The sequence below is a fragment of the Brienomyrus brachyistius genome, chromosome 2 (genome assembly GCF_023856365.1).
Source record: "Brienomyrus brachyistius isolate T26 chromosome 2, BBRACH_0.4, whole genome shotgun sequence".
NCBI lineage: Eukaryota > Metazoa > Chordata > Actinopteri > Osteoglossiformes > Mormyridae > Brienomyrus > Brienomyrus brachyistius.
The window spans coordinates 47561841-47588302 of record NC_064534.1 but is presented as its reverse complement, the minus strand read 5'-3'; the positions used below and the strand labels follow the sequence as shown (position 1 = coordinate 47588302).

Here is a 26462-nt window from a genome sequence, read left to right as displayed (position 1 = left end):
GACAGTCTGATGGCCTCTGTTTTGATCGTCTCCGAGTACAGATTGCGTTCGCTCACATGCTGTCTTCTCTAAGTGCCCCCTCCCCCCCTCGCCCAGTCCCCCTTATAGAGTTGACAGCTCTGATTTATTCAGGCGAACCCAGAGAGCTAGAAAACCGTGATTTTGGTGGCTCATCGGGAAACGTTTATATGCGCCGCTGTTTGGCCATCGTCAGTGAGGGGATTTTGCTGTGGCCCTCAGGGTTGTGGGTTCGATGTGTCTGTGTTTGTGTGTGTGTGTGTGTGTGTGTGTGTGTGTGTGAGCGGGTATACCTATCCTTATGGGGACACAATGTCCCCATAACGTGATAAATATCAGTTTTTTTTCCCTTATGGGGACCAGTTTCCTGGTCCCCATAAGGGAAAACTCTATCTTCTAAAAATCAGTGACAGCTATGAAAAAACTAAAAATGCAAAAACTCTTCTATTTTGCTTGGTTACTTATGGTTATGGTTAGGGCAGGGTGGGGGTTAAGGTTGTCATAGTTAGCGTTAGCATTTTTCCCATAGAAGTGAATGACCGGGCCCCATAAGGATAGGTATACCCTACTTGTGTGTGTGTGTGTGTGTGTGTGTGTGTGTGTGTGTGTGTGTGTGTGAGTGTGTGTGGAATTGTCATGTCCTCCCCATGTTCTCGCACCGATGGCCATTATGTCATCCTTTGAGATGTCCTGCTCTCCACATTTGCACAAACCGCCAATTTCTCTTGTCATGTTCTCCATGAATCTTCCGCGCTTTCTCATGTCCTCCTATGAATCTCCTTTCATCCTCTGCCATCTCTCCTTCCCCCACGCCTTTGATCACCCTAATGAGTCCGCCATGCCGCTCTCAGAGCTGCGTCCGTGGCCCTGTGCTGGATTTCACCATCGTTCCCGTGACAGGCTTTACCGTCTTTATGACGCTCTTTCACCGCGAGTGCTGCGCTCTAGGCAGCTGTCAGACGGCCACTAAAAGGATCGGTCTGAAGTATAGGCTGCCACGTTGAACGGCCTCATTTTGGAGCCTTTTCTCGAGACTAAACCACAGCTGTGTGAGTAATGGCTGTTATTGCGGCCATGGGCGTACCTGTAGCTATCTTTGTTTGTCCACCCGTGATCCCATGTCTGCGTGAGCAGCATGCCTCTGTCTGACCGCCCTGGTCCCTTCCTTCTTGACCAGCTTGGGGAATGCTAGCTTCCTCTACCTCAAATCAAGCAGCCTTGCCTGGTGCCTCAGGTGGCAGATGCTAATTAAAACGTACCCTGTACCACCTGGTGGTAAGCAGCCACTTGTTTATGTTTTTCTTTATTGCTGAATCCCGTCTCCCTTCCCTCCCACAGAGTCCTTGGAGCCCACCTACCAGCAGCTACAGAAGATGAAGCTGGACAAGAGCCCCTTTGTGGTGGTTTCGGTCATTGGCCAGGAGCTGCTGACAGCCAGCCACCAGGGGGCGTCGGTGGTGGTGCTGGAGGCGGCGCTGAAGATTGGCACCTGCAGCTTGAAGCTGCGCGGCTCTGTCTTCTCTGCACTGAGCTCTGCCTACTGGTCGCTCGGCAACACAGAGAAGAGCATCGGCTATATGCAGCAGGATTTGGAGGTGGCCAAAACTCTAGGTGAGCAGGAGCTGGACACCTGTGAATATCTCTGCTCAGATCCTCATTAGGCCAGGAAGCAGCACCAGTGGGGTTTTGGTTCAAACCTGAAAAGCCGAATGAATGAATTGCAAATAATTTGTCTGTGAAAGTGATGTGTTTAGTTAGGGAATTTCCTGGACTAAATGTCTGAGGAAAAGATCAGGAGGAAAGCTTGGAGACTTGGATGGACTGGGCAACAACATGAGTGTGTTTTGTGCTAAAAACCTTGTGAGAATTGGACTGTTTGAGCATGACAAAGTGTGACAATATGTGGCTCTTCCAAACATCTGTATGGGAATATTACTGTCTGCTGTGTGAGCCCCCTCCCTCCCAGGGCTTGCACCTTCTCGAGGGCTTATAGCATGGTTAGATGGTCATCAATCTCAGGTCGACCAGTTGCACAGGCCGTAACGAAGGGATGTAGAATGTCCAGTGTCCTTTGTCCCTGAGCAGATGAGGTGTCTCGCATGGCTTATTTGGAAAAGAACAGGAGGAGTCCGTATCACCTGTGTGTGGACTGTAGTAGTGCTGGGCGGTATACCGGTTCATACCAAAGACCGTTTTTTATTATTGTTATGATATGAATTGAATTGAATTGAATATGATATGAATGAACCGCAATACCAGGTTAAATAGCCTACACAACGTTCGGAAAGTGGCGCAGCTGGAAACTGTTTAAGGGGGGACCTTTTTCATTGCCGCACCACTAAAAATATACCAAGATCAGAAAAGACTTATCTATAAGCAGTTAGCAAACAAACACGTTAGCTGTATGTTATCATTAAGGTAGTGGATAGGCGCAATGGCTAATAATAAAATAATACAGTTAATGTGGGAACAATGCAAAAATGTAAAACAAAAATGTAAAATGTGATAAGCGCCCAGTGGTACTTAAAAAATAGTACCATCATATACCATGAAACCAATATAACTTTGAAAAATACCGTGATATAAATTTTTGTTCATACTGCCCAGCTCTAGACTGTAGCATACCGAACATGCCCTGTCACGTCTCCTGTATCTTGATAGACCCTGCTGTCCAGGTCCCAGAGCTACTTCACCCCCCTGTTGTCCTGACATGTACCCATTAGCCACTGATTAATGTGTTTTCAAGCAGGCGGGGGGCGGTTCTCAGCTGAAGGCCCAGGGAATCCCAGTCTGAACTATGAACTGGGATTCAGGGACCTGGGGGTGTCTCTGGCAGGAATCGCCGTAGTTGACTGTATGGATGTATTTGGCTTCCTGTGTGGGAATCTGTGCTGAGGCCGCAGTGTGCGATTGGTGCAGCCATTTAGAGAGACCGACACCGCTGGGCTGCAGCTCTGATAGCAGTGCAGAACAGCGGCTCTTATGGCAATGTAGCACCGTGGCTTTGTGGGTGGCGCAGGTCAGCAGCTCTGATGGCAGCGCAGGACAGCGGCTCTGATGGCAGCGCAAGACAGCGGCTCTGATGGCAGCGCAAGACAGCGGCTCTGATGGCAGCGCAAGACAGCAGCGGCTCTGATGGCAGCGCAAGACAGCAGCGGCTCTGATGGCAGCGCAGGAAAGCGGCTCTGATGGCAGCGCAGGAAAGCGGCTCTGATGGCAGCGCAAGACGGCAGTGGCTCTGATGGCAGCGCAGGACAGCGGCTCTGACGGCAGTGCAGGACAGCGGCTCTGATGGCAGCGCAGGACAGCAGCGGCTCTGATGGCAGCGCAAGACAGCAGCGGCTCTGATGGCAGCGCAGGACAGCGGCTCTGACGGCAGCGCAGGACAGCAGCGGCTCTGATGGCAGCGCAAGACAGCAGCGGCTCTGATGGCAGCGCAGGACAGCGGCTCTGACGGCAGTGCAGGACAGCAGCGGCTCTGATGGCAGCGCAAGACAGCAGCGGCTCTGATGGCAGTGCAGGACAGCGGCTCTGACGGCAGCGCAGGACAGCAGCGGCTCTGATGGCAGCGCAAGACAGCAGCGGCTCTGATGGCAGCGCAGGACATCGGCTCTGACGGCAGCGCAGGACAGCAGCGGCTCTGACGGCAGCGCAGGACAGCAGCGGCTCTGATGGCAGCGCAGGACAGTGGCTCTGATGGCAGCGCAGGACAGTGGCTCTGATGGCAGCGCAAGACAGCAGCGGCTCTGACGGCAGCGTAGGACAGCGGCTCTGACGACAGCACAGGACAGCGGCTCTGACGGCAGCGCAGGACAGCGGCTTTGATGACAGCGCAGGACTGTGGCTCTGATGTCAGCGTAGGATTGTGGCTCTGATGGCAGCCTACAGCATGTGGAGTTACAGTCAGGGCTGCAGCATGCTCAGATCTCACAATCTGCGGGATGCAGATCATTAGCACCCTGCGTGACCGTGCACGTGTGTGTATGTGTGTGTGTGTGTGTGTGTGTGTGTGTGTGTGTGAAGCACCATGAGGGGAAGAGGTGACAATGTGTGAGTGTGAAGTGATGCATGTGTGTGTCAGGCTGCATGAGGAAAAGAGGTGTGAATGTGTGCGTGTGAAGTGAGGCATGCGGGGGGGGGGGGGTACGAGCAGGTGCGAGTGCAACTGTGCATGTGTGTCTGTGTGTGCTATATGTTGCTGTGTATGATTTAACAATATTAGATCGCGAACGGTTAAAATGTCTCCGCAATCTGCCTTTATGGATAGTTATTATGCACATTCTATCAGTTGCAGTTCCTCGGCTCATACATGCATCTCAGGTTGTTTTGTCAGCCCAGTTTATTTCAACACACCAATAAATCAGTAACATCAAACAGTGCCTTGGACTACTTTCTCTCTCTCCCTTTCGCACCCTCATTCCATCATCCAACGTGCAACATGCAACACATTTCCCTATTTGGCAATGTCGTGGCATTGACAACATGGAGGAGTTGGTCCTTAAAAAGAATGTATCTGTATTATAGAACTTGTTCGGATTTTCCAAAACTGACACTGTGCAAACAATAATTATTTGCAAAACTTCAATAATTAATTCAATAAATAATACGATTCAACACAATGAACCTTTTTAGCCACCTCAAAGATATGCTGCTATTTCTTATAAGTTTTGTTACCTTATAAAGCTATATGTTTTTTAAATATGGGAATTACTTTGCTTGTACTGTTCAGAAATTTGCTAAATAGTCTTACAAACCAAACTTAAAAAGAATCCTGACAAGATCGTCGATTGTAATCCTGCTTTACGTGAATCATGATATATTTTTCTAATATTCTCCACCCCTAGATGTGAGTGTGTGTGTGTGTGTTGGGGTGGTCAGCAGTGCAGGCCGCAAACTGTCCCTTGCCAGTCACAGTCATTGCTGCCTGTGTTATCCCTCCCCTCATGGGGACTGATGGGAGTGTGTAGCTTGGACACTATGGGCTGTCAGAGAGAAATAACAGGGCTCCCCACTAGCCACCTACTGGGAACCAGCCAGAACTGGCATGAGAGTCTGTCAGGTACCTTGGTGTGCTGGAGGAGATCCCTGCCGAGCATGGAGATCCGACTGTAGCGCCGCAGCTGCTCGCCTTGCTGCGAGAGCGGGATCCTCATTAGGAGCGTTAACGATGTAACAGAACACGGAATATGTGATGATACAGAACCATACAGCCCGGAACAGCTGCAGTGGAGCGTGACTGCAGTATAATGCATAGGTCTAGTTTACAAACCACACTGTTATACCACAGCACAGTGTAGAACCATCTGAAATGATAGTGACTAGCTGAGACACTCTCTTGGTGATATTGTCATGCGTTTAAGGCCTGACCGGTGTTTCCATGGCGTCCCTCCTCTCTGTAACCCTGCCATCTTTGCTGTCATGGACAGGTGACCAAACGGGCGAGTGCCGCGCCCATGGCAACCTGGGCTCGGCCTTCTTCTCCAAGGGGAACTACCGCGAAGCCCTGACCAATCACCGCAACCAGCTGCTGCTGGCCATGAAGCTGAAGGAGCGCGAGGTAGGCAGCTTTTACGCGCTTGTTTGGGACGGCTGAGGCATCTGTGAAAGCGTATCAGCACGTGAAGGCTGTTATCAGGGGCCTCGTGATGCAGTGAGTCGCCATTTGGTGGTAAAACATGGAGCTGTTGCAGCAGACAACTTTATTCCACCGCTATTATTATTTAGGTGAAGTTACAAAAAAACAGCCTGACATGTCAGATATAAATATTTCTGTGTGGCCAGTCTGGCTTGTTTGTCCATGTTTGGCCCTGTTTGGATTGTTTATTTGCGAAGTACGGGCGTCACACGAAACGTTAGTTCCTGTGAAACATAGATGTTACTCTGGAAATTGAGGGAAGGGGTAGAGTACAAAGAAGCGGAAGTGCATCATGGGAACTTTGCGTTTTCCCTGCTGATGCACTAATGACTTGGCTGCACATGTGACTCATGCAAATGCATGCAAATATATAAAATTACCTTTAATTAAAGGAAGGACAAGAAATTTGAGAGGGTGAAGCTGATAGGAGAAGAAGGTAGAGGTTATTATTACTCTGCTTATTATTGTGTGATGGATGGATGTATGGATTTGCTTTTGTTATGTGTTTGTCATTAGCTCCCTTATCAAGGTGACTCTCAGATAGCTTCTGCCTGCGCATGAAGCTTCTGTGTAGCGTATGGCGTGTCTGGTAGCCCGGACCCCTCACTTGCTACATTAGACATCAGAGCAGCTGCGGTTGAAACAATGTGTCAGCTCAGCTCATGTTACGAGTGCTCATGTATGGTTTCTGGAAAAGCTATTTCACCCTGGAGATAATACAGAGGGGGGGAGAGAGAGAGAGAGAGAGAGGGAAAGGAGGGAATGAGAGAGGGAGAGTGATGGCGAGAGAGAGCTAGAGAGGGAGGGAGAGAGTGAGTGAAGGAAGGGAGGCAGAGGGAGCGAGTGTGGAAGAGGGAGGTTGAAAGATATGGGGAGAGAGTGAATGAAGGAGGGAGAGGGGTATAGTAAGAGGGAGCAAGTGAGGAAGAAGGATGGAGAGAAAAGGAGACGGAGGAGAGAGGGAGACAATGAGAGTAAGAGAGGGAGCGACACGCGGTTCCCTTCACTTCCTGTACTCGCCTAACCCCCGTGTGGATTGTTTTCTCTGACAGGTGTTCATTCCCGAATACTTCCTGCTGGGCAGAGGGCAATCATGTCCCACTTCCCCCTGCCCCCCATTCCGTGATCCCTCTCCCTTCCCAGAGGTCCCTGGTCTGCCTTTGTTTTGATCCCTCCTTTCTACCATTTAAACAGGGCAGGCAGGCAGAGGGCGAAGCGCATAAGCTGACCCTTAAGAGACCATATACTGCTATTTAATCCCCCCCCCCCCCCACCCCCACTGCCCCACCGAGCATCTGCGAATCCGCCTCTGAGGCTAATCATGCATGTTATGGGATGTGGGTTTTACCAGAACAATTGCCCAATGGGACACCACCACTCCTCCCCCCCTTAGCGAAACACTTAACCTGGATTATTATTCTGGAAGATTGGTTATAGGAAATGGATAATAATTATTAAAAATCTAACTATAATAATATTATTAATAATAAACACATTATTATTAGAAGAAGATGAAGAATAAGTAGAAGGAAAAAGAAGACAAATAATTGCCCTGGAAAAGTAGTTTGAGAACATGGAAGGATGGGTGGAGTATTGATAATAATTCTACTCGGTGAAATTACGAGAGACACGCAGGGAGAGGGGAGGAATACAACCTCTGCTATCGACACAGGAAGGGAGATGGGTCCCTGAGACAGTGGGGCGGAATGAGATCACCGCGGGCTCCTCACCTGACCTTGCCCTGCCCCCAATAGCCACGCCCCCGGCCCAGGAAGGCCACACCCCCTCACATCTCCAAGTCAGTTTCTCACAGCATCTCAGCACTGCAAGTTCCCTGTGTCCTTCTTCTCACAGCCTTTCACTGCTGGCTGTGTGCTGTCTGCTCTTATGGGGCAGCAGCGATGCCTTTCACTGGGTCCCACTAACCACCTTAATTGCATCATTTGCTGTCGTGCACCTGGACTAATTTCATGGGTGCTTTTGGCTCTGCGGCTAATAGCTGTCACTCTCGTGTTTTCATTTCTATTTCAATAATAATATTTTCCTCTTTTTTGTCATTTCCCCGTGAACGTGTGGCTCAGGGCTAGCTTGGCATTTTGCTGGTTTTATTCTTATTATTCTGGTTGTTTATTCATGTGATGTCATGGTGCAATATTTTTGGTAGCTCATAAAGCATCTCTATACAGTTAGCTTTTATCCTTTTACAGTATGACTATTTTAGCAGAAGATATTTAACTTAAGCATCAGGCTCTAAGGTACAACAGCAAGATAATCAGTCTACAAAATCAACACTCGGGAGAGCTCTCCATGATGTCCCTCCCAAAACGAAAACACTGATGGCAAAAAGCTTATGGGCTTGCTGTAAAAATGCGGGTCCCGTTGGGGAACAGTCCCTGGTGAATGGGACGTTGTTAAGGCAGACTGGAGAGTGTGTGTGTGTGTGTGAGGCTTTGGCACTAGGGGGAGTTTTCTTGGTCTGCCCACCTTACAGTCGGCATGCTGACGGCAGCATCACAGAAATGTTGTCTTCAATAGTTTCAAAGTTACATTCACTATAAATCAGCTGCCACAACTGGATGCTCTTTCATCCTTAATCGAGGCCTGCTTTGCTTCCCCGTTTTCTGCTGTTAGGTTCTGGTCTCCCAGCTCCTCTTGGGGGCCATATGTGAGGGTGGCTGGGTGCAGCTATCTGTGCCTTTTGAATGTGTAAAATCAGGAGCCGCTCGCGTTCTTTATCAGTATCATTACTAGGATTATTGTTGGTAATTTCCGTTATTGTGTAAACGGCTCCTTGCCATAGTTCCTACTCTTGCCGCAAGCTTGCGGCTGCATTATCATAATTATTTGTTGCCATTCGCTCTGCTCCCACTTTGCATCAGCAAGGCATATGAAACAAGCTGGAGGGAAGGGGGGACGGGCAAAATACGAAGAAAATGAGGTGTGGGGGACAGCGAAAGGGTGACATCTGTTTTCACCGTTGGAGGGTGGTTGGGTTTGTCACAGAGGAATACGGGGCGTTTGCGACCGCTGCAGTCTCAGCCAGTGAGCTCATATCTCTTTAAATTTTGTTACCTGCCACCATAGGATGCGTCCCAGACTCACCCTGTACTCCTCAGCTCTTCCAGAAACACCTCCTCAGGCTTGCTGGCTCTTCGCTCTCCAAGGTCGGCTCTACCCTCCCCACTTTATAGCATTTCCCATGAATCGCTCATAAACAGGCCCCGTAAATAAGACTGGAGTTTCACATTCCCCCACAGCAATTCCCCTAAAGGAAAACAAATCATAATATGGCTTCTCCCACTAAAGGAAAGGGAGCAGTCTGTCTCCGAAGGATGAGGTCAAAGTCTGCAGCACCTCCCTAAGATGAAAGGGAGCAGGCTGTCCCAAAGGGAGGAGAATATCCCAGCAGGTTCTGTGAAGTGTGCAGTATGCCTCAAAGAAGGAGGTGAAAAGGAGCACTTTGTTCTGCAAGGTTGCAGGTGTGCAGTCTGTCCCAATGGGAAAAACTAAGTTGTGCAAAAAAAGAGGTAAAGGGGTCTGTAATGCTGAAGTGAGCAGTCCGTGCTAAGGTGTAATGTGAAGGGAGCAGTCTTTCCCAAAGTGAAACACAGAAGTGTGTAGTCTGTCCCAGAGTGTAACACTTAAGAGAGCAGTCTGTCCCAAAGTGTATTGCAAAGGCAAGAAGTCTGTCTGAGTGCAATGCTAAAGCAAGAGGTCTGTCCCAAAGTGTAATTCTGAAGCATGCAGTCTGTCCCAAAGTGTAATGCTGAAGTCTGCAGTCCTTCCTAAAGTGAGTTGCTAAAGCAAGAAGTCTGTCCCAGAGTGTAATGCTGAAGTGTGCAGTCTGTCCCAGAGTGTATTGCTAAAGCAAGAAGTCTATCCCAGAGTGTTATGCTGAAGGGACCAGTTAAGGTTAAAGGGAATGTCTTCATGTTGTAGTGCTGCAGTGTGTTATCTTGTGTCCTCTTCATGTTAAGGCATGTTCTTCAGCCCAGTGATGGGTGCATGAATGCTTTAGGGTTAATTAGCACACTTTGCTAATAAAAGCCATTTGGTCTGTTATAAAGTAAAGGACAGTACCAGTATTTTCAATTATATTCATGTTAGTTATATTCACGTAGTGGTATGCAGTTGTTCAAAGGTGGTTACAATGAAGGGTTTTGGCACATTATGTCTGATGCATAAAAGGTTAAAGGATATTATTTTCGATAAAACTAAGAAATATTAATAAATGTGGGATAAGTCTTTTGAAGGAGAGTCAGGTGATTTACATGTTGGATTAGTGATCTCCACCCCTCGCGCCTGACATGCATTGTGGGTGCCTTCAATTTGAGGGGCCCCCAGGTATATACAAGCCCCTCCTCTAGTATGCAGTGGGTGCGGACAAGCAGCTTGTGAGAGCCGGTCAGTGATTGCTCATTTTTGAGCTGGGTCATTTATCCCTGTCATGACTGACCCATAAGGTATTCTGAAAAGATTCTTGGCCAACTTGCCATGGGTGATGTGCTGCCTCAGTGCCTGGTGCTGTGGCATCAGCCTTGGTGGCATGTGGTTCCATTCCCATCTCCAGCTCCGTGGGTTTGGCGTCTGCCGCGCTCTCTTGTGTTTGCCGGTGCTGCTCTGCGAGGCTGCAAGTCATGCAATTAGGACAGGCGGCGTCTCGAAATTGCCAATAGTGAGTGATTGAGCATGCATGCCAAGATCCTGTACTGGATAAGTGGATATAGAAGATAGATGGATATAAAGCTCACTGCCACTTACATCTAAAGAAGACAAATGTCCTGCAGCCTTTAATGTGAGTCTATGTGCTGGAATAGGATGAAGCACACTGGCGTGTTTGTATACGTGCTTCCATTCATAAAAATCATTTGGCCTCAGTCGGCTGCAGGCTGTCCGTGGCTCAGGGGCTTTGCTGTCGCTACAAAGAGCGTGAGGCAAGAAGTCTGGCTGTGGATGAGCACAAAGAAATGGCTCCGTCACCAGAGGAGAGCGTTCCCCTTGCGGTGAGGCTTCCCGTCTGGAGCTGCGTGGGTTTAGATGGCCCAGATAGGGAAAAATTTGGAAGGCGTCTGTGTGAAGTTAAAAATGCCTCTGTCACGTGGAGCCAAGTTCTAAAATTACAGCGGGGCGACGGGCAGCTTCATGCCTCTCCCGCCGCCGGCCGAGTCGTCGCATGGACTGCGCCGTGCCGATACCCCTAGCCGAGGGTTGCGTAGAAGTGAAGCCGCACAGAAACATCAGGCCGAGCGGCGGCTGCTGGCTCTGAGGCTGAAGCAGTGCGTTTGCTTGCAGGCCAAAGAACGACTGTGATGGTGTGACTGCGTGGACGTGCCTTTTCACTTCCACAAAACTGTGTATTTCTGCACATTCCCATCAATGGTGTCCACATTCATATAGCAGGAAGTCATCCATCCATCAATCCATCCGTCTATCTTCTATAGCAACTTATCCAGGACAGGATTGTTGGAGGCCTGGAGAACCCAGGAACCACAGGGCACAATGGAAGACACCCTGCATGGAATGCCAGTCCATCACAGGGCACACGCACGCACGCACACACACATACACACACACACACACACACACACACACACACACACACACACACACACACACACACACACACACACAGTCAGACACTGTGGCCTGACTTCATGATCTGGTCTGGAGGACCTGGTGTAAACCTTTACATTCAGAGGGAGGGACATGCAAACTGTACACAGACAGAAGGGATAGATCGGCTCCTAAACACCAGGCAAAGTTTCTCCAGCACTTTGCCTGCACTCTGCGGCTGCTTTTGCACCCTAATAGCTATATGGCAGAATGTGACCGGCTGGTGGAAAGCCCAGGCCATAGTGTAAGACCCTGCGGTTAGAGATCTCTGTCACCGTCAGCCGAATCACCCCGACGCGTAGCAGTCCTGTATGCGGCCCGCCATTCACACATTTCATTCCTGAAGGGGGTCAGGGAATATTTAGAGTTTTCCTTGAGTGGCAAATTAAGTTTTCCAGTTTCTTTTCCTTCTGGAAAATGTGCTGTGAAGCTTTTGGTGATTCCAGCTACTGGCGTTTCCGGGGGGGATGAAGTCAGTCGTCTGAATAACCTTCCATTACAATTGCAAATGTTTGTTCCCCTAAAGATTACACTCTTGGGTGGGGAGGGGTTGTTTTGGGGCAAAATTGCGAGAGACGCTTGCATTATCATTGATATTGTTTCTGCCGCTGAATTATTTTGATTCCCTCTGGTAAATTGTCTTTTGATTGGTCCTTTTTGATTCGCCTCGGAAAATCTACCATGAAGTGCCTTACCACAAGCTGGTCATAAAAAAAATGCCATATGAAATAAAATTTGATTGACTGACTGATTGTTTTCCCCTGAGTCCCTGTCATGACTTTATATATGGGGCTATATGGGATTTACTCAGGACAAAAACACATTTTTTTTATCCCATGATGCACTGGAGCTGCCATCCTCGACCACTTTATACTGCTGCTCCCTCACTGCCTCTGTACCCAGAACTGGTCTCGCTTCTGCCCCTGCAGACGAATTGAGATAGAGGCCATACATATTGTGACTTCAAGTACTTTCTGGTCGTCTCTGTGCAGGACGGGCTTGAACAGCCTCATAAATGGGCAAGTAAAGCCTCATTTCGGACCTGTGGGGCTCTGTCAGGTGCCAGTGACTTGTAACACTGTGAGCTTGGTCCATTTTGGGGGTCTGCAAACGAGCTTCTCTTATTATTCTTACTGTATATACTTCTGGTGTCTCTAAGAAAGCTGACCTACCTCTTTAGGTCTGTGGGGCTTCACTGTTATTCATATTTATTTCTCTGGAGTTTTATTTTCGTTTATGATCAATGGCACTGAAACTACAATTTATGGGCCAGGCAGAGTGGGGAAGGGGAGGTGAGGGGGGGAAGGAGGATGCCAGAGACAGACAGGGGGAGGTTCAGCCACACCCCTGTGACTTTATTACATCTGACAAATCAACGCTGCGAGTTGCATCCACTCCGGGGAGCCAGCAGGGAAAATGAACATGCGGAAAGCGATCGCTCTTGGTTCCCATTAAAGGCCAGCGTTGCCGGATGATTTCAATCGTTAGGGAAAAAAGCAAATATCCAATTATTCATCTCTGGGATGGATTAAGGGTGGAAAGATGGGAATAAAATCGGAAGCTCATCTCCAGCCAATTAAGCCACGGGGTAAGTGATGGAATCCCAGTGAAAGCAGAATCCGCCCTAGAGTGTGTCAGGGTATGTAAATCGGACCGGAACGCGTGCTGCCGGTTTGACTGCCTGTCCGCGACCAGGGGAGGGAGTGGCGGTAGACAGATGACAGTGTATGCGGTCTGGGCTCACAGTATAAAGATTTGCAAATTTTATTGGGGGTGTCACTGCAGACCCCCACCCCCACATAGACACCAATGGCAGCTCCCAGAAATTCCCCAGAGGGAACATCCAACACAAAGCTCCACCTCTACCGGGGGACTGTAGCGTCAGGCTAAGAAGTCATTTAAAGGCGTGGAATCATGCGGCGCATCCCAGCCAGTCGATAGCAGCCCTGTCAGCAAGACAAATGGAGGCTTTAAGGAGTCCATTTTAATGAAGGCCGCTGCGACTGAGGGGGAGGTGGCACACGTGTGCACTTGTGAACATGCCTGGAGAGCATGGTGCTTGTTTGCTCTGCTAAAATGTTAGCCGTAGTCCCAGATTATGTGACTGGCCTCCACTCCCATTGGTGGAGCTTTTTTGTGACATCATAATGACTTTTTATTTCCATGAATGCATTACTAGGATCCAGATCTGGAATTCCAATGGTATAGCCACATCTACTTCTTCGTTTTCCCAACACTATCCGAAGCATGTAGGCATCGTGACCCCTTGTGGAGTGTAGTGGCCAGGGGCTTTGAGGACACTGTGATAATCCTTTCTTCACATGATGCACTTCCTCTCAAGGCAGAAGCCTCACATCTTGATCATCAGAGATTTTTTTTTTGTCACTAATGTTATTCTTGGGAGAGAGCGAGATGACAGTTTTGTGGCAAAATGGAGAGGAGCCGCATTACCATCGATATTGTTTTTGCCGCTGAACAGCCATCTGCGCTGTTCCACGACCCCCTGGGCAATAAGCCTCTTCCTGCGTTAATGTCGCTGAGAGGGTCCTGTGCTCCGTCAGCCAGAACTGGCTTTCGTTTTTTCCTTCTGAGAATTGCCTTCGTTCTCTGTCGTCTCCTATGCTTCTGCGGCACCATTTTCATCACGGGCATGTGCGTCTGGCCCGCAATTCAAGCTGCCCGCTCGGTATTTGCTTTCCGCAGGAATTATCAGCTGAAAACAAATCTAAAGAGTCAGTTGTGATCAGTAGTCTTGTTTAAAAATTGGATGTGAATGTTGAATCCTATTCAGCTGAAGCTCTCCTGAGAACTATGCCCTGCCCTCAAAGGAGTGGATATAATCAGCAGGCTCCTCCCACTACTACCTCTTTCTCAGGGGACTGCAGAATCTGCGCCTGCTCCATTCGTATGGAATCCCGGGAAGACCACAGAGGTGTAACCTCTGCTGCGGTGAGGAACACAAAAGGAGCCCAATGTGAGCTCAGTGTGTGTGTTGAGCTGAAAGTAGACGTGAGGTTCGGTAAAATGGTCCGGTTCAGTATTGACGGGTGACATCACATGGAACAAATGTGAAAGTGGAAATGGTTTGAAAAAGCCAGGAGCTCTCCAAGCTTATCTGCCAATGTGCCAGTACCAGGCCTGCTCCTTCTCCCATCCAGGCACCCAAAAATAAAATGTCTTGGGTTTGGTTTTTGGGGGGAATTGATGAGCACATCTCATGACTCTGCTAGAAAACGGCCAGAACACCCTCTAACATTTTTATTTCATGTGCAATACGGTAGAAGTATGCTGAACTTCAGGTGGAGGGAGTGTATTAGGAAGGCTGCGTTTTTCAGGAGTGAGGAAACGTTCTAACAGTCGTACTATCCAAGGCACAGCCAAGACGTAGGGGACAGTCTGACCTCACCATCTCTACCTTTCTCACACACACTAGGGTCACTCAGCTTGACCTCTGACCTCTCCATCTCTACCTCTCATACACTTTATGGTCAATCAGTTGACTTCTGATCTCTTCATCTCTACCTCTCTCTCACACTTTATGGTCAGTGGACTTGATCTCTGACCTCTCCATTTCTACCTCTCACACACACTGTATGGTCACTCGACTTGACCTCTGACCTCTCCATCTCTATCTCTCACACACACACTGTATGGTCACTCAACTTCACCTCTGACCTCTCCATCTCTACCTCTCTCTCACACTGTATGGTTACTCGACTTCACCTCTGACCTCTCCATCTCTACCTCTCACACACACACTAGGGTCGCTGAACTGGACCTCTGACCTCTTCATCTCCACCTCTTTCACACACTGTACCGTTGCTTGGCTTGACCTCTGACCTCTCCATCTCTACCTCTCACACACACTGTATGGTCACTCGACCTCTGGCCTCTCCATCTCTACTTCTCACACACACTGTATGGTCACTCGACTTGAATTCTGACCTCTTCATCTCTACCTCTTTCACACACTGTAACGTTGCTTGACTTGACCTCTGACCTCTCCATCTCTACCTCTCACACACACTGTATGGTCACTCAGCTTGACCTCTGATCTTTCAATTGCTGCCTCTGTTACACACTGTATGGTCACTTGGCTTGACCTCTGACCTCTCCATCGTTACCTCTTTCACACACACTTTATGGTCCCTCGGCTTGATCTCTGATCTCTCCACCCCCTGCACGACTCCCCTCACACAGACACATGCAGTCTCTCTCTATTCTTCCAAAGTGTTGGGGAGTGGTGGGACAGATATTATTGTGTGGGACAGTGGGGGGGGGGGGGGGGGGGGGGGCGTGTAGGGTGCCCTGCAATGGATGACATAGTCACTGGCGTCCTCCTGTCTCCACTTTTTCTCATAGACCCATAGGTAGTAGCCTGCTTTCATCAGTCATGCTGAACCAGGAAGACAAATACAGTCTGGCAGTGTGTGTGTGTGTGTGTGTGTGTGTGTATGTGTGAGAACGAGAGAGAGAGAGAGAGAGAGAGAATGTATTAGATACACACACCCTCAGGTTCATTGACTCGTGAAAAGGCTTAGCGCGATTAAGGGCTCCACTCTATGGGAAGGGAAATAAAGATCGTCGGGGAGAGCAGATCGATTGGGCTCCGCGTCCCTAACGAGCCGCCGATGATCCGCGCTCAGTCGGAATCTGCCTTTCCCACCAAGACCAGAGGTCCTCAGAGGCATTTAAGTTTCGTCTGGTTAATTCTGTCCCTCCGTCCCAGTAACACGAAGGCAAGACGTCCCACTAAACTCGTGACCACCATCTAAATGGAAGGGGTGCACTGGGGGGAGCCTGACTAGGCAGCCGCAGAGAAACCAGAATTTTCTTGATGCAATTAAAGCTTTTGCTGGTGGGTGACTCTTTTTCGTCTCTCTGGCACCCTCACCAGGCCTCTTGGGGACCACCCCTCTTGTTGTTTCCAGCTCGGAGGGGGATATGACCCGCTTCCCACTGCACTCTCAAGTACAGGGCTAGACCAGAGCAGAGGCTCAGGTTTATTTTAGGTGAGAGGGCTACTAGTACACCACTGTATTACAATGGCCTCTGATCAAAGCATTTTCACCATTGGAAGTTTTTATTTTATAGTCTATGGAAATGATAGAACATCTGTTCAGGTTGCAGGAACCCCCTGCTTTTACAAATGCATATCCGTACTGTATGTACCATTTATAACCAAGTGCCTCTGGGTGATATTTATATTTCTTTTGGCTGGAGGTGGCTGATTTCGAACATACACAGCAAGGCCATACTGCTCCTGTAAACTCCTCTGCAGTGTGTTTGTTGGTCAGTATCAGCCCACTGACTGTAGAGGGCGCCATGTGGCGGTGAGCTCAATGGCTGCCTGACTCTTGAGCCACCTCTCCCCCATGCTGCATTGCCCTTCACTCATACCCATGTTCCAAGAAACCTCCCCCAGGCCAGGTGTCCCTGCCTGCGACCGCTATCCTGCCACTTGCTGCAGTTGTTGGCATTTCAGTTTCGGCTGCCGCTCAAGTGCTTGTGGGCAGCCAGGGACTCGGCCGGTTTTGGGGGGGGGGGGGGGGGCTGCAGCTGTGGGATGACTCATGTAATGGATGTTAGCGCTGGCTGTGGCGCCACACAATCTCCCCCCCCCCCCCAAGTCCCCCCCCCCCATTATCTTTCGTTCCTTGTCTGGAAGTCGCTTGATCTTTACAATGGCTTTGTCTGTTACACAGCTGGCCAAATCCTGGCCATCTCTCCCCCTCTCTATCTCCCCCGCCTGTTCTTGGCCCTCTGGCTGCAGTGTACCGCCTGCTCGTCACGCTGCATTCTTGCCTTCATTTGTGTAGCGGGCTTCTTAAGGTGACTTTCAGGATGACACCTATGTTTACAGCCCCAACAATTCACCAGCTCGCTGAAGCACTTCGCTCAGTGGTACGAAAGCACTTCACTGCGTTTCTGGTTCAAAGACAAACAGTTCAGTCCCTTTAACAGCTCCAGCTGACTGGTGTGGACCCCAAACAGTCTCTTTTCACTGCTGAAGTATAAGCACCTCTGGCAGGGTTCATGTCCATGTATTTGGGTCTTGGTTTGTCAAGCCCATGCTGAACCATACACTAACCATCATCAAAGTAACCTTCTTTCCAACATTCTTTCTAAATTCTTTTTGCTAAAATACCTTGAGCACTTTTCTATTTCTCAGCATTTCGGGGCATTTATGTTCACGCCCCCCTATGAATGCGGAGATGGCTCATGACAGGAGGTTAGATCGCAAATAGAGGTGAAACGTTTGAACCAATCATCTCTCTCTATCTGGGTTCTCCAAAGTGGGGGGTAAGAGATGCAATTATAGTCCCTGCTAGCCTCGTCAGTCACAGGCTGGGTGTCCATTCCAGCAACAGCGTAGGGGCACTTTGACAGTTCTCCATCACTGGGAGAAAATGGCTTTGCAAAGGAATGTCGGGGTTGTGGTCTGTCTCCACCTTTTCGTTGCCCTGATTTTATCTTCCTTTTCACCGCTACGAGTTGATAGAAGCGAATGTGGAAGATCAACGTTGAAACGCTGCACATAGCTGCTGTTTTTCTCTCATGCTCCTGAAAGGCGGCTCGAAGACCTTCAGTTTTTGAGGAGGAAGAGGTTAATTCTTATCCGGTGTGAGGAGTGCCTCCATTTTTGTCTGTCTTTAATGACAATGCTGGGTTTCCCGCTCTGCTTTACCGCCGCCGACCTGGCATACAATAAAGCAGGCTCCAGCCCATTGCCATTATCTCTCTCTCCAGGGCTGTCCCGGTGCCTGCCTGCTGCTAAGGGGATTGGGCTCCGGAGGCCGGCTTACTCAGCCTTTGAAGGGGACTCCGGCTCCCGCTGCAGTCCCTCCACCTCCCCTCTCCCTTGTCCCCATGTTACCGGGGCTGCACTCAGTCGGGCCATAATTGCAGTCGGTACTAGGAGATGCGTCGGTGCGTTTAAGCCTTTATTAGCATTATTTTAGCCGTCGCGGTCACTGGAGGCCCTCTTCAAAGAACGAGAGAACATGCACAGCACCTCTGAGGAGATCTCCATGGAGAGCGAGCTTGATTTATTTGCCGGTTTACCAACACCTCCAGAATAAAAACAGCAGGCTACCAAAGTAATTTAAGCTTTGTGTGACTTGGCCCACCACTGGCACCCCCATGTGAATCCATAGATCGCCCTGCATCTCAGAAGGGCTCGTCCGTCCTTAGCGTCGGTCTGATCGCAGGTCAACGATTTGCGGAGAAGGCGGCATGCCGTTCCCGGAGTCACGCGTGTCTGTGCCTCACCAACGTTATTGTGAGAGGACACCTTATCTTCGGGGCTGGTATTTATGCACCAGCATGAGGGCTAAGCCATGTTTTATTGAGTCCATCACCTGTGGCTCGCCATTATTTAAGGTAAAGGATCAGCAGGCTGCCACATGGACACGCATATATGAACAAAGTGAAAAGGTATGTAATCCCCCCATAATGACCGTCCTCCTACAGGTGCCCCTGCCCGCACCCACTTGGCGGGCACAGCTGCTCAGCCGCACCAGGAATTGATTGAGTGGGGAGGTGGGACGGGGGAAAAAACGGATTAGCTCACAGCTGAGGATCACGCGGCGGCGTTTATAATCCAGCCGAAGATGAGCAAACTGGATTAGCCTCCCAGCTGTTGGCCTAGACATGCGTACAAGTGGGACTCTTTGCTCCTCTCCATGACAGCCTGTCACAGGGGAGACCCTGCGCACCACACCTAGAGCACTAATCCTGCTGGAGATGGATTCATTTGTCCAAAAGCCGGATGTCAGCTCGGTTTCGTTTCAGGGCCTCCCTGTTTGGGTAGTGTGTTGCCCTGGCATCTGATTCGTTATGCTCCGCTTAAGCAGTTCGTTTATCTCAGCCATCCGGCAAAGGAGCCAATTAGGTAGCTCGCCTTGGGAACAGCGGCGGGAGATCAGGAGATGAGTCAATTAGGGGGCGTCTGTCTGGTGAGGCGGTGTGCTTTATGCCCTCATTCTTTTAAAGATTGACCAGGTCGCCAAGGCATCAGGGTGCGCCATCTGATCCAGCAGATCCTTGTGCTGATAGGCCTTTCCCCCAGCTTCTAGCCAATCTCATCACTTTGCCTCTGTTTGTGCCAGAAGGCCTGTGATCTTGAGGCAATATTTACTGCTCCTGGCTGCCGAGTGAGATTTTCCTTGTCGCCACAGTTTTACAGGCAGCGATTTGGACATTTAAGGCTGCTTGGAAATCCTCCAGTATTTACCCGTTGCCGTGCACTAGTCTAGGCATGGTCTGGGAAGGTGTTATGCTCGCGATGCCCAATGGAAGTGTTACCATGACAAACTTAGGAGGCTTTTTTTTTTTTTATAAAAACAGCTGTGAAGAGGCAGAGGCAGCTGGTCAGTGGCATCCGATGTGCCTTCCACAAGCTCTCCCCCAGCGTGATGTCAGTAGCTCATAATTAGCTTTTAACAGATGATGAGAATCTAGTCATCCATCACACGTCACATACCCACAGTCTTTGTTGCTCTCTCTCGCCCTCTGATGGTAAGCATGAGGAATGCAACACTGCACAGCCAAGGACAACAGAACAGACATTCAATGCTCTGAGGCATTGAAAATTGCCAGTGTCTGAGCCAAAGGCCTTTCCTCTCTATCTGCCCCCCCTCCCCCCCTGTTTTTTTTTCTCCAGAAGTGTCAGTTTTCTTGCTTCTAATGTCTTTTCTTCTCCTATGATGGGCAAAAAAGGAAAATTAGGGGGTTTGACGTTGCTGAAGCAGCATAATGGCGGTAGCGGCGGTGTCTGGAGAGACATTTACAGAAGGAGGAAGGGTGATGGGAATACAGGCGCGATGAAGCGCGGTAGTACAGCAGAGCGGCTGCTGGCACGCCACACCTATACCCATACCTACACCCACACCTATACCTACACGCACACCAACAACCATACCTATACCTACACGCACACCAACACCCATACCTATATCTACACGCCACACCTACACCCACACCTATACCTACACCCACACGCACACCTACACCCATACCTATACCTACACGCACACCTACACCCATACCTAGACCTACACCTATACCTATACCCACATGCACACCTATACCTATACCCACACCAACACCCATACCTATACCCACACACACCTACACCCATACCTATACCTACACCCACACCTACATCCATACCTATACCTACACCCACATGCACATCTACACCCACACCTACATCCATACCTATACCTACACCCACACGCACACCTACATCCATACCTACACCTACACCCATATCTATACCTACATCCACATGCACAGCTACACATATACCTATACCTACACCTACAACCACACCTACACCCACAGGGCCCTCTTTTTACAGACTCTTTGCTGTGGCCCCTGCTTTGGCAAATCTTGCTGGAATCCTATCAGAAAAAGACGGCAAGTCATCTGGATCGGTGGCCGCCTTTTTGTTTCCTGTCCCTGCCTGTTCCCCCTCTGCTTTGCTCCTCCAGTTATCCAGCCCCACTGGGGTTTTGGTGCACATCCTAGTTGTACTGCGCCCGTCTTTCCCTCCGCCCCACCAGCCAGCCTCTGAAAGTGCTGTAGCAACTCGCTGCTGCTGTGCTAAAGAATGAGCGTGGTAGCCGGAGCACAGCGAGGGCCCCACACGTGTCTGCATGCGTGATGCTCTCCTTCTGTCGCATTCATTCTCCTCTTCTACTCTCCGCTGTCATGCATGGATCTTGCACAGATGCTGGACCCCTGAAAGGCACGCATCTCTGCAGGCGCAGACGTACCCCCAGCCCTCTCCTTCTTTCTCGAACACAGGCCTGCTTTCCCAGCCCTTTCCGCTGAAACTGATAAAAATTCATGACAGACAGATAGGTGTCGGCGGAAGTGTATGGGGACATCCCTCAAATGACAAGAGCTGCCCTCTCTGTGAGGACAGTCTTTTAGCTGTTGCAGAGCCACACTGTACGGGACACGTCAGAACAATGTCTAACTGGCAGTGCTGGTGATATGTGATGATGCCCAGGTCTCCCGTGCACCTGGTTTGCTGGAGGTTAGTGTAGTTACTCGGCCACTTGAGCACCATCCTTTGATGTTCCCACAGCAGATGGAGGCAGAGGAAGACTGACCAGTGAAGGGCAGATTACCCCGGGCAGGTGCTGCTGCTTGGCCAATGAAGCTGTTGGGGGGGGGGGTTAATTACCATTCCCCTCCTGCTTCTTGTCATTGGTCACCTCACTCGCTATTTATCACCAGGTGACACGTTTGCCCAAAAGTCACATCCTTTATGCAGAGCAGCTCTGTCCTAATCAAAAGGCCTCTCATTTTATTAGTTGAATCGGTATACTGAAATATTCTGCATTTATATTTTGTGGTGGGGGGGGGGGGGAGGCACTCCTTCCAGGGGGGTGGCATGCTCATTCTCTGAAGGGGTCGCTCGCTGCCACTCCCGTGGGTGGGAGCTGTGGGGGGGAGGGACTGGCACTGGTGCTGTACTGTGGGGTAAAATGCTCGCTCCACCAAAACGTTCGGACATACAAATGAGCACCACTGTAAGTTGCCTTTGGGGGGAAAAAAACAGGCTACGCAGCAAAACGACAGCACAGAAGTGGGGAGAAAGCACTCACTGCAGCACCCAAATTAAATGAAACGCCACAGTGAGACACAGCACAGCACCCACCCATCTGTCCTCTAACTGCTTATGGAGTAGAGCGTCGCAGTGGGCCGGGAGTCTATCCCTGGGAGCACAGCGCACAGGGCAGGGGGGCAGCCTGTACCCCAGTCTATCACAGGACATGCAGTCAGACATCGTGAGCGATTCAGCAATCAGTTCATCCACATGATTCGAGGCCGTGACATAGAGCACCAACCAAATGAAATATTATACCCAATATAAAGGTATATGCTAGTTTCTATTTCCAGTTAAAATGTGCATACATCTGACCTGCTCAGGGTTGGGAGGTCATCAATCTTCTGTTCTTACGCCTGTCGCTCCCCAGTTACAGTTGGAGCCCCAGAAAGCCTTTCCGATGGGGGGCTCTCTTCCGCTCCACATCTTTCAGCCCTCCCTCTTTTTGCTCACTGAAGCCAGTCTCCGAGTGTCTCCACAGACCCGACGTGAAGAGGCACGGCGCTGAAATGAGGCAGAGCTGGTGATTATTTGGGCCGACGAGGCATTCGCTGGGGTCACTTTCTGTTCTTTGGTCCAGTCAAAGGAAGCTGGAGGGGGCTCTCGGTGACAAAAGGCTTGGGTGCACAGATGGCTCTCATGCCAAGGCTGCTCTGCGCAACATCTACATAGCCCGGAAGCCTCCATAAACATGCGATATAAACAAAGGATAAGTGCGGGAAATGGCAGGTGCTTACACACAATGCCCTCTAAGCCCAACGTCAGTGAACCCCTGATGGGGGAGATTATTTTGTGTGGTGTTCAGTTCAGACTGCGACTTTAATTGTATTTTCAGCAATGCTTTATACTTCGGAGAGCGCTTGTTTAGGAGAGAACATCTTGCCCCCTTTTTATATCAGGTAAACCACTTCCCTCCTGCTGCAGAGTCACTTGTCTTAACCGTAATTAACAGTCTTTATTAACCGACCTAATTAACTGGTGCTGTTGGACAGGCTCCAGAGCTTGCTTTAGGCTTTCACATTGAAGCATTGAAATTCAAAGGCAGGAAGTATCATGTGTTGCATTTAATTTATCTGCCCTGGTCTCACATGTCTATGGTATCTACCTGTATCTCTTTCATTTGTCCATCCAAACCTCTAAAATTTCTTTTACCCATCCTGTATTGTCACATTTCATTTGTGCACCCTCCCCTCTGAAATGTCATTTACACATCCTGCCTTCTGAAATGTCATTTGCACATCCCACCCTATCTCATTTTCACATCTTCTCCTCTGAAATGTCATTTGTCCTTACTACCTTCTGAAATGTCATGTATGCATCTTACCCTCTGGAACGATTTAGCGTGTGATGACCGAATGCTAGGCTGGGCTGGGCATCCATGAGACGCATGTAAAACATGCATGGAGTGATATACAGGCGATCGCGGCCACGGCTGAATGAACCTGAGACATTTGGTCGTCTTTATCCAGTTAGTGTTCACATCCTGACCCCCATTATGTGTAATGCAGCCCTATAAAATCACTCTAATGAGCAGCCGTGCTGTAAAACAGCCAGAGGAAATATGATTAGGCAAATTAACAAAGCTATTAATGCTGTTAGGGGAAACAGCAGGGGGCGCAGCCCTGTGCGCTCGCCCCACCTGGTCAGCCCCCCCTGTGCATGCACCTTCAGTCCCGCAGGGGGATGGCTGAGGTAAGGAGGCGGGGTGGGTGTGCAAAGGCGGGTAAGCGGCGTGGAAACCGGGGGCCTCGTCTGCTGTCATGGAGACTCCAGGGGGAACTGGAGGACGCCGTGGAGAGTGTCGTTTTAATAATCTCACATAGGCAGCCGTCACGGTCCTGCCGTCGGTGTGTCAAGTTTATCACGCTCAAGATGTTTGCTGTCTGCATGGCTCTCCGGGGGTTAAGTGCAATCAGATGATTCCCCCCCCCCCAACACACATGTACTTCCCAACACGCTTCTGTTTTTGTCTCCCCCCAGTCCCCCTATCAGTCCAGGCCCTTGTTGCCCCCACCACCGTCAGCCATTGCAGGAACGTCAGCCTGTTCCCTGGATCCCCAGCCCATTCCGGGCTCGCTATGCTTGTGCACATGCAGCGCTGCATCGCCATGGTTACACGGCCAGAGCGATCGCCTGAAATGACTTTCCTATCTTCTATCTATTCATACTGTTGTACGTTTTACCTCAGTGATTCAGGTTAAGTACCTCACTCAAGGGTACAACAGAAGGACCCTTTTTGGGGTTTCCTGTTTATCCCTAAACATCGCACCCCTTACTGTTTCATTCACCCTCGGTTGATTCTGTGACTTCAGGCATCATACCGCGGAAGTTTCTAGATAGCAAGACAATGAAACTGAAGTTAAATATATGCTACTAAAATAAAATTTTGGGGTCTAGTTAGGGAAATGTGCAGGACACTGTGAAGGTTGTAGGGAAAATCCTGGCGTTTATGATGACCTTGCTCAGAATGTAATATGTGCGTGTGTGTGTGTGTGTGTTTGTGTGTGTGTCATGTAGACAGGCAGGCACGTTCCCAGCCCAGCGACGCTGAAACCACCCCCAGGTTAGGCCCCCCCTCTTGCACACCCAGATAATCTCATTAGCTCCTTTGCAGGCGAGCCTTACAGTTCTGCCTGGAGGGAGAGATTAAAGACCCCCATGAAGATTCAGGCGGAGGGGACGCTCAATAAAAGTAGCCGATAAACACCTTGAACTTGAGAGCCATAGACCCCCCCCTCCCCCCTGCCTTCTCACTCCATCTCAGTCCATGCTGCCAGTATCACCATTAGTGTTAGAGGGGCAGTACAGGCAAGGCATGTAAACAGCCCATAATGTGATTAAAAGGCCACCATGTTCCTGTCAGTTGCATCATCACACACTCATGTAACGTCCATTTAGTCATTTGTAGTCATTTAATGTGCCCAAAGGTAGACTTTCCTTCCTGTTGTGGACATAAGTAATTATGCATTCCTGTATTCCTCCGTTTGCCTGTCTGCTTTCGTCTGTTTCTTTGCAGAATGAAGTTTGTCTCCCGTCCTCCCTGAATTTTTTTAATCTCTGAAAAAATAATAAATCTTCATACTTAGTGGTCAGCATGATTGCTGCCCGGGATGTTGTTGGTTGTGGTATTATGTCAGCTGCCTTTTAATAGACTTCACTTGTTTTCTAAAAAAACTGACAGTGTGTGGCCTCTGGAACTCAGAAATGCAGGGCGGCAGGTTAATTCTCTGTGCTTAACGGCGGGAGTGAGGGAGGCACCCGAGCGTCTTACGGAGGCCGACGGAGGCACAGGCACGCGCACACACACGCACACATTTCCAGCCGCAGCTAACTGACTTTCCGGAGTTCTCCACAGAACACACAGAGGCCTGCCCGGGGACTGGGCTCCGGAATTTCTCCTGACCGCACTGGCTGTTTCATCCCCTCTGGCGTACGCTGAAGGGTGCAGACACACGGGCACGGTTACATGCTCCGATGGGCTTCCCAGGGAAGCTGTGGTTGGAGCCCCTTTGCGCCGCCAGACCTCCTTGGTGTGGGGGCTGTGAGAGACCGCGGAGGCTCTGTGCGTGACGTGTCCTAATTGCAATGGACCCCTGCTCCCCTCCTCCATGATGAGCTTCACGGCGTTCCACTGGACCCCCTCCACACCACAGCAAAACAGGCTTCACCGGAGGCGTCAGTGGTCAGCTGACCAAACTAGGACATTCCCGTTGGTCGGGCTGTGGCCTTGTGGCAGACCTCCATGCCAGATGCAAACATAAGTGGCTGATGAGTCACTGGGGTGGGTTTGCTTATACCTGGGACCCCACTTTCCACACTGCCTGAGGCCTGCTGACCACTGCAAAGGACCATGTGATGCTGAGTACACTAATGGGACTGGCACAGTACTGAAGATGCATAATTTAAGTAATTGTGTAGAAAATAGCTGCCACGAAAAGGACCAGAGGAACGAAGATGCAGTGATGGATAGATAATAATAATAATAATAATAATAATAATAATAATAATATTCCCTGTGATGGGCTGGTGCCTCGTCCTGGGTTGTTCCCTAACTTTCTCCCGAACCCATACAACCCTGAGTAGGATAAGCGGTTTCAGAATATGGATGGATGGATGGATAATAGTGGATATTAAAAGACTAAAGGAATTTGTTTTCAATTGTCAGGGATACTTGCAAATTAGTAATGAATCTTTGTACATTTTCTAATCTAAACGGTCTTTTAGTTGGTGATTTATGAATATTACAATTCAGTATGCTTGTTATTAGAGCTTATCGTGCATTAATGTTTCTCCTGCCAGTGTTGGTCCATCCCATACACACAGTGAGGTCTTGTCCGTGACTCTTCATAAGAACATCATTGGGACAACAGCTGGTGGTCCAAAGGCGTTGTCATGGCGATGGGGGGATTCAGGCACGTACCTATAGTAAAGCAGCCGTGTGAGCGATGGCTCACTGGCATTCAACTCGCTGGCACTGGCTCTTCTCGGGTTCCCCTGATGTTAGGGTGGTGTGAGCAGGTGAGCTTTCAGTGCGGCGTAGCTCTTTGGTGGCGATGGACCCCCCCACGGCAT

The 26462-nt window shown here is 49.7% G+C and overlaps 1 protein-coding gene across 2 annotated transcripts in view; it reads left to right on the top strand.

The window, feature by feature from the left end:
- Window positions 1-26462, top strand: part of LOC125721463 (tetratricopeptide repeat protein 28-like) — a 224340-nt gene that overhangs the window by 139623 nt on the left and 58255 nt on the right. For both annotated transcript variants that reach the window (XM_048997394.1, XM_048997384.1), the window contains exons 4-5: window positions 1357-1629; window positions 5445-5575. In XM_048997394.1, the coding sequence (XP_048853351.1) occupies window positions 1357-1629; window positions 5445-5575 (404 nt within the window). The remainder of the gene's footprint in view (window positions 1-1356; window positions 1630-5444; window positions 5576-26462) is intronic.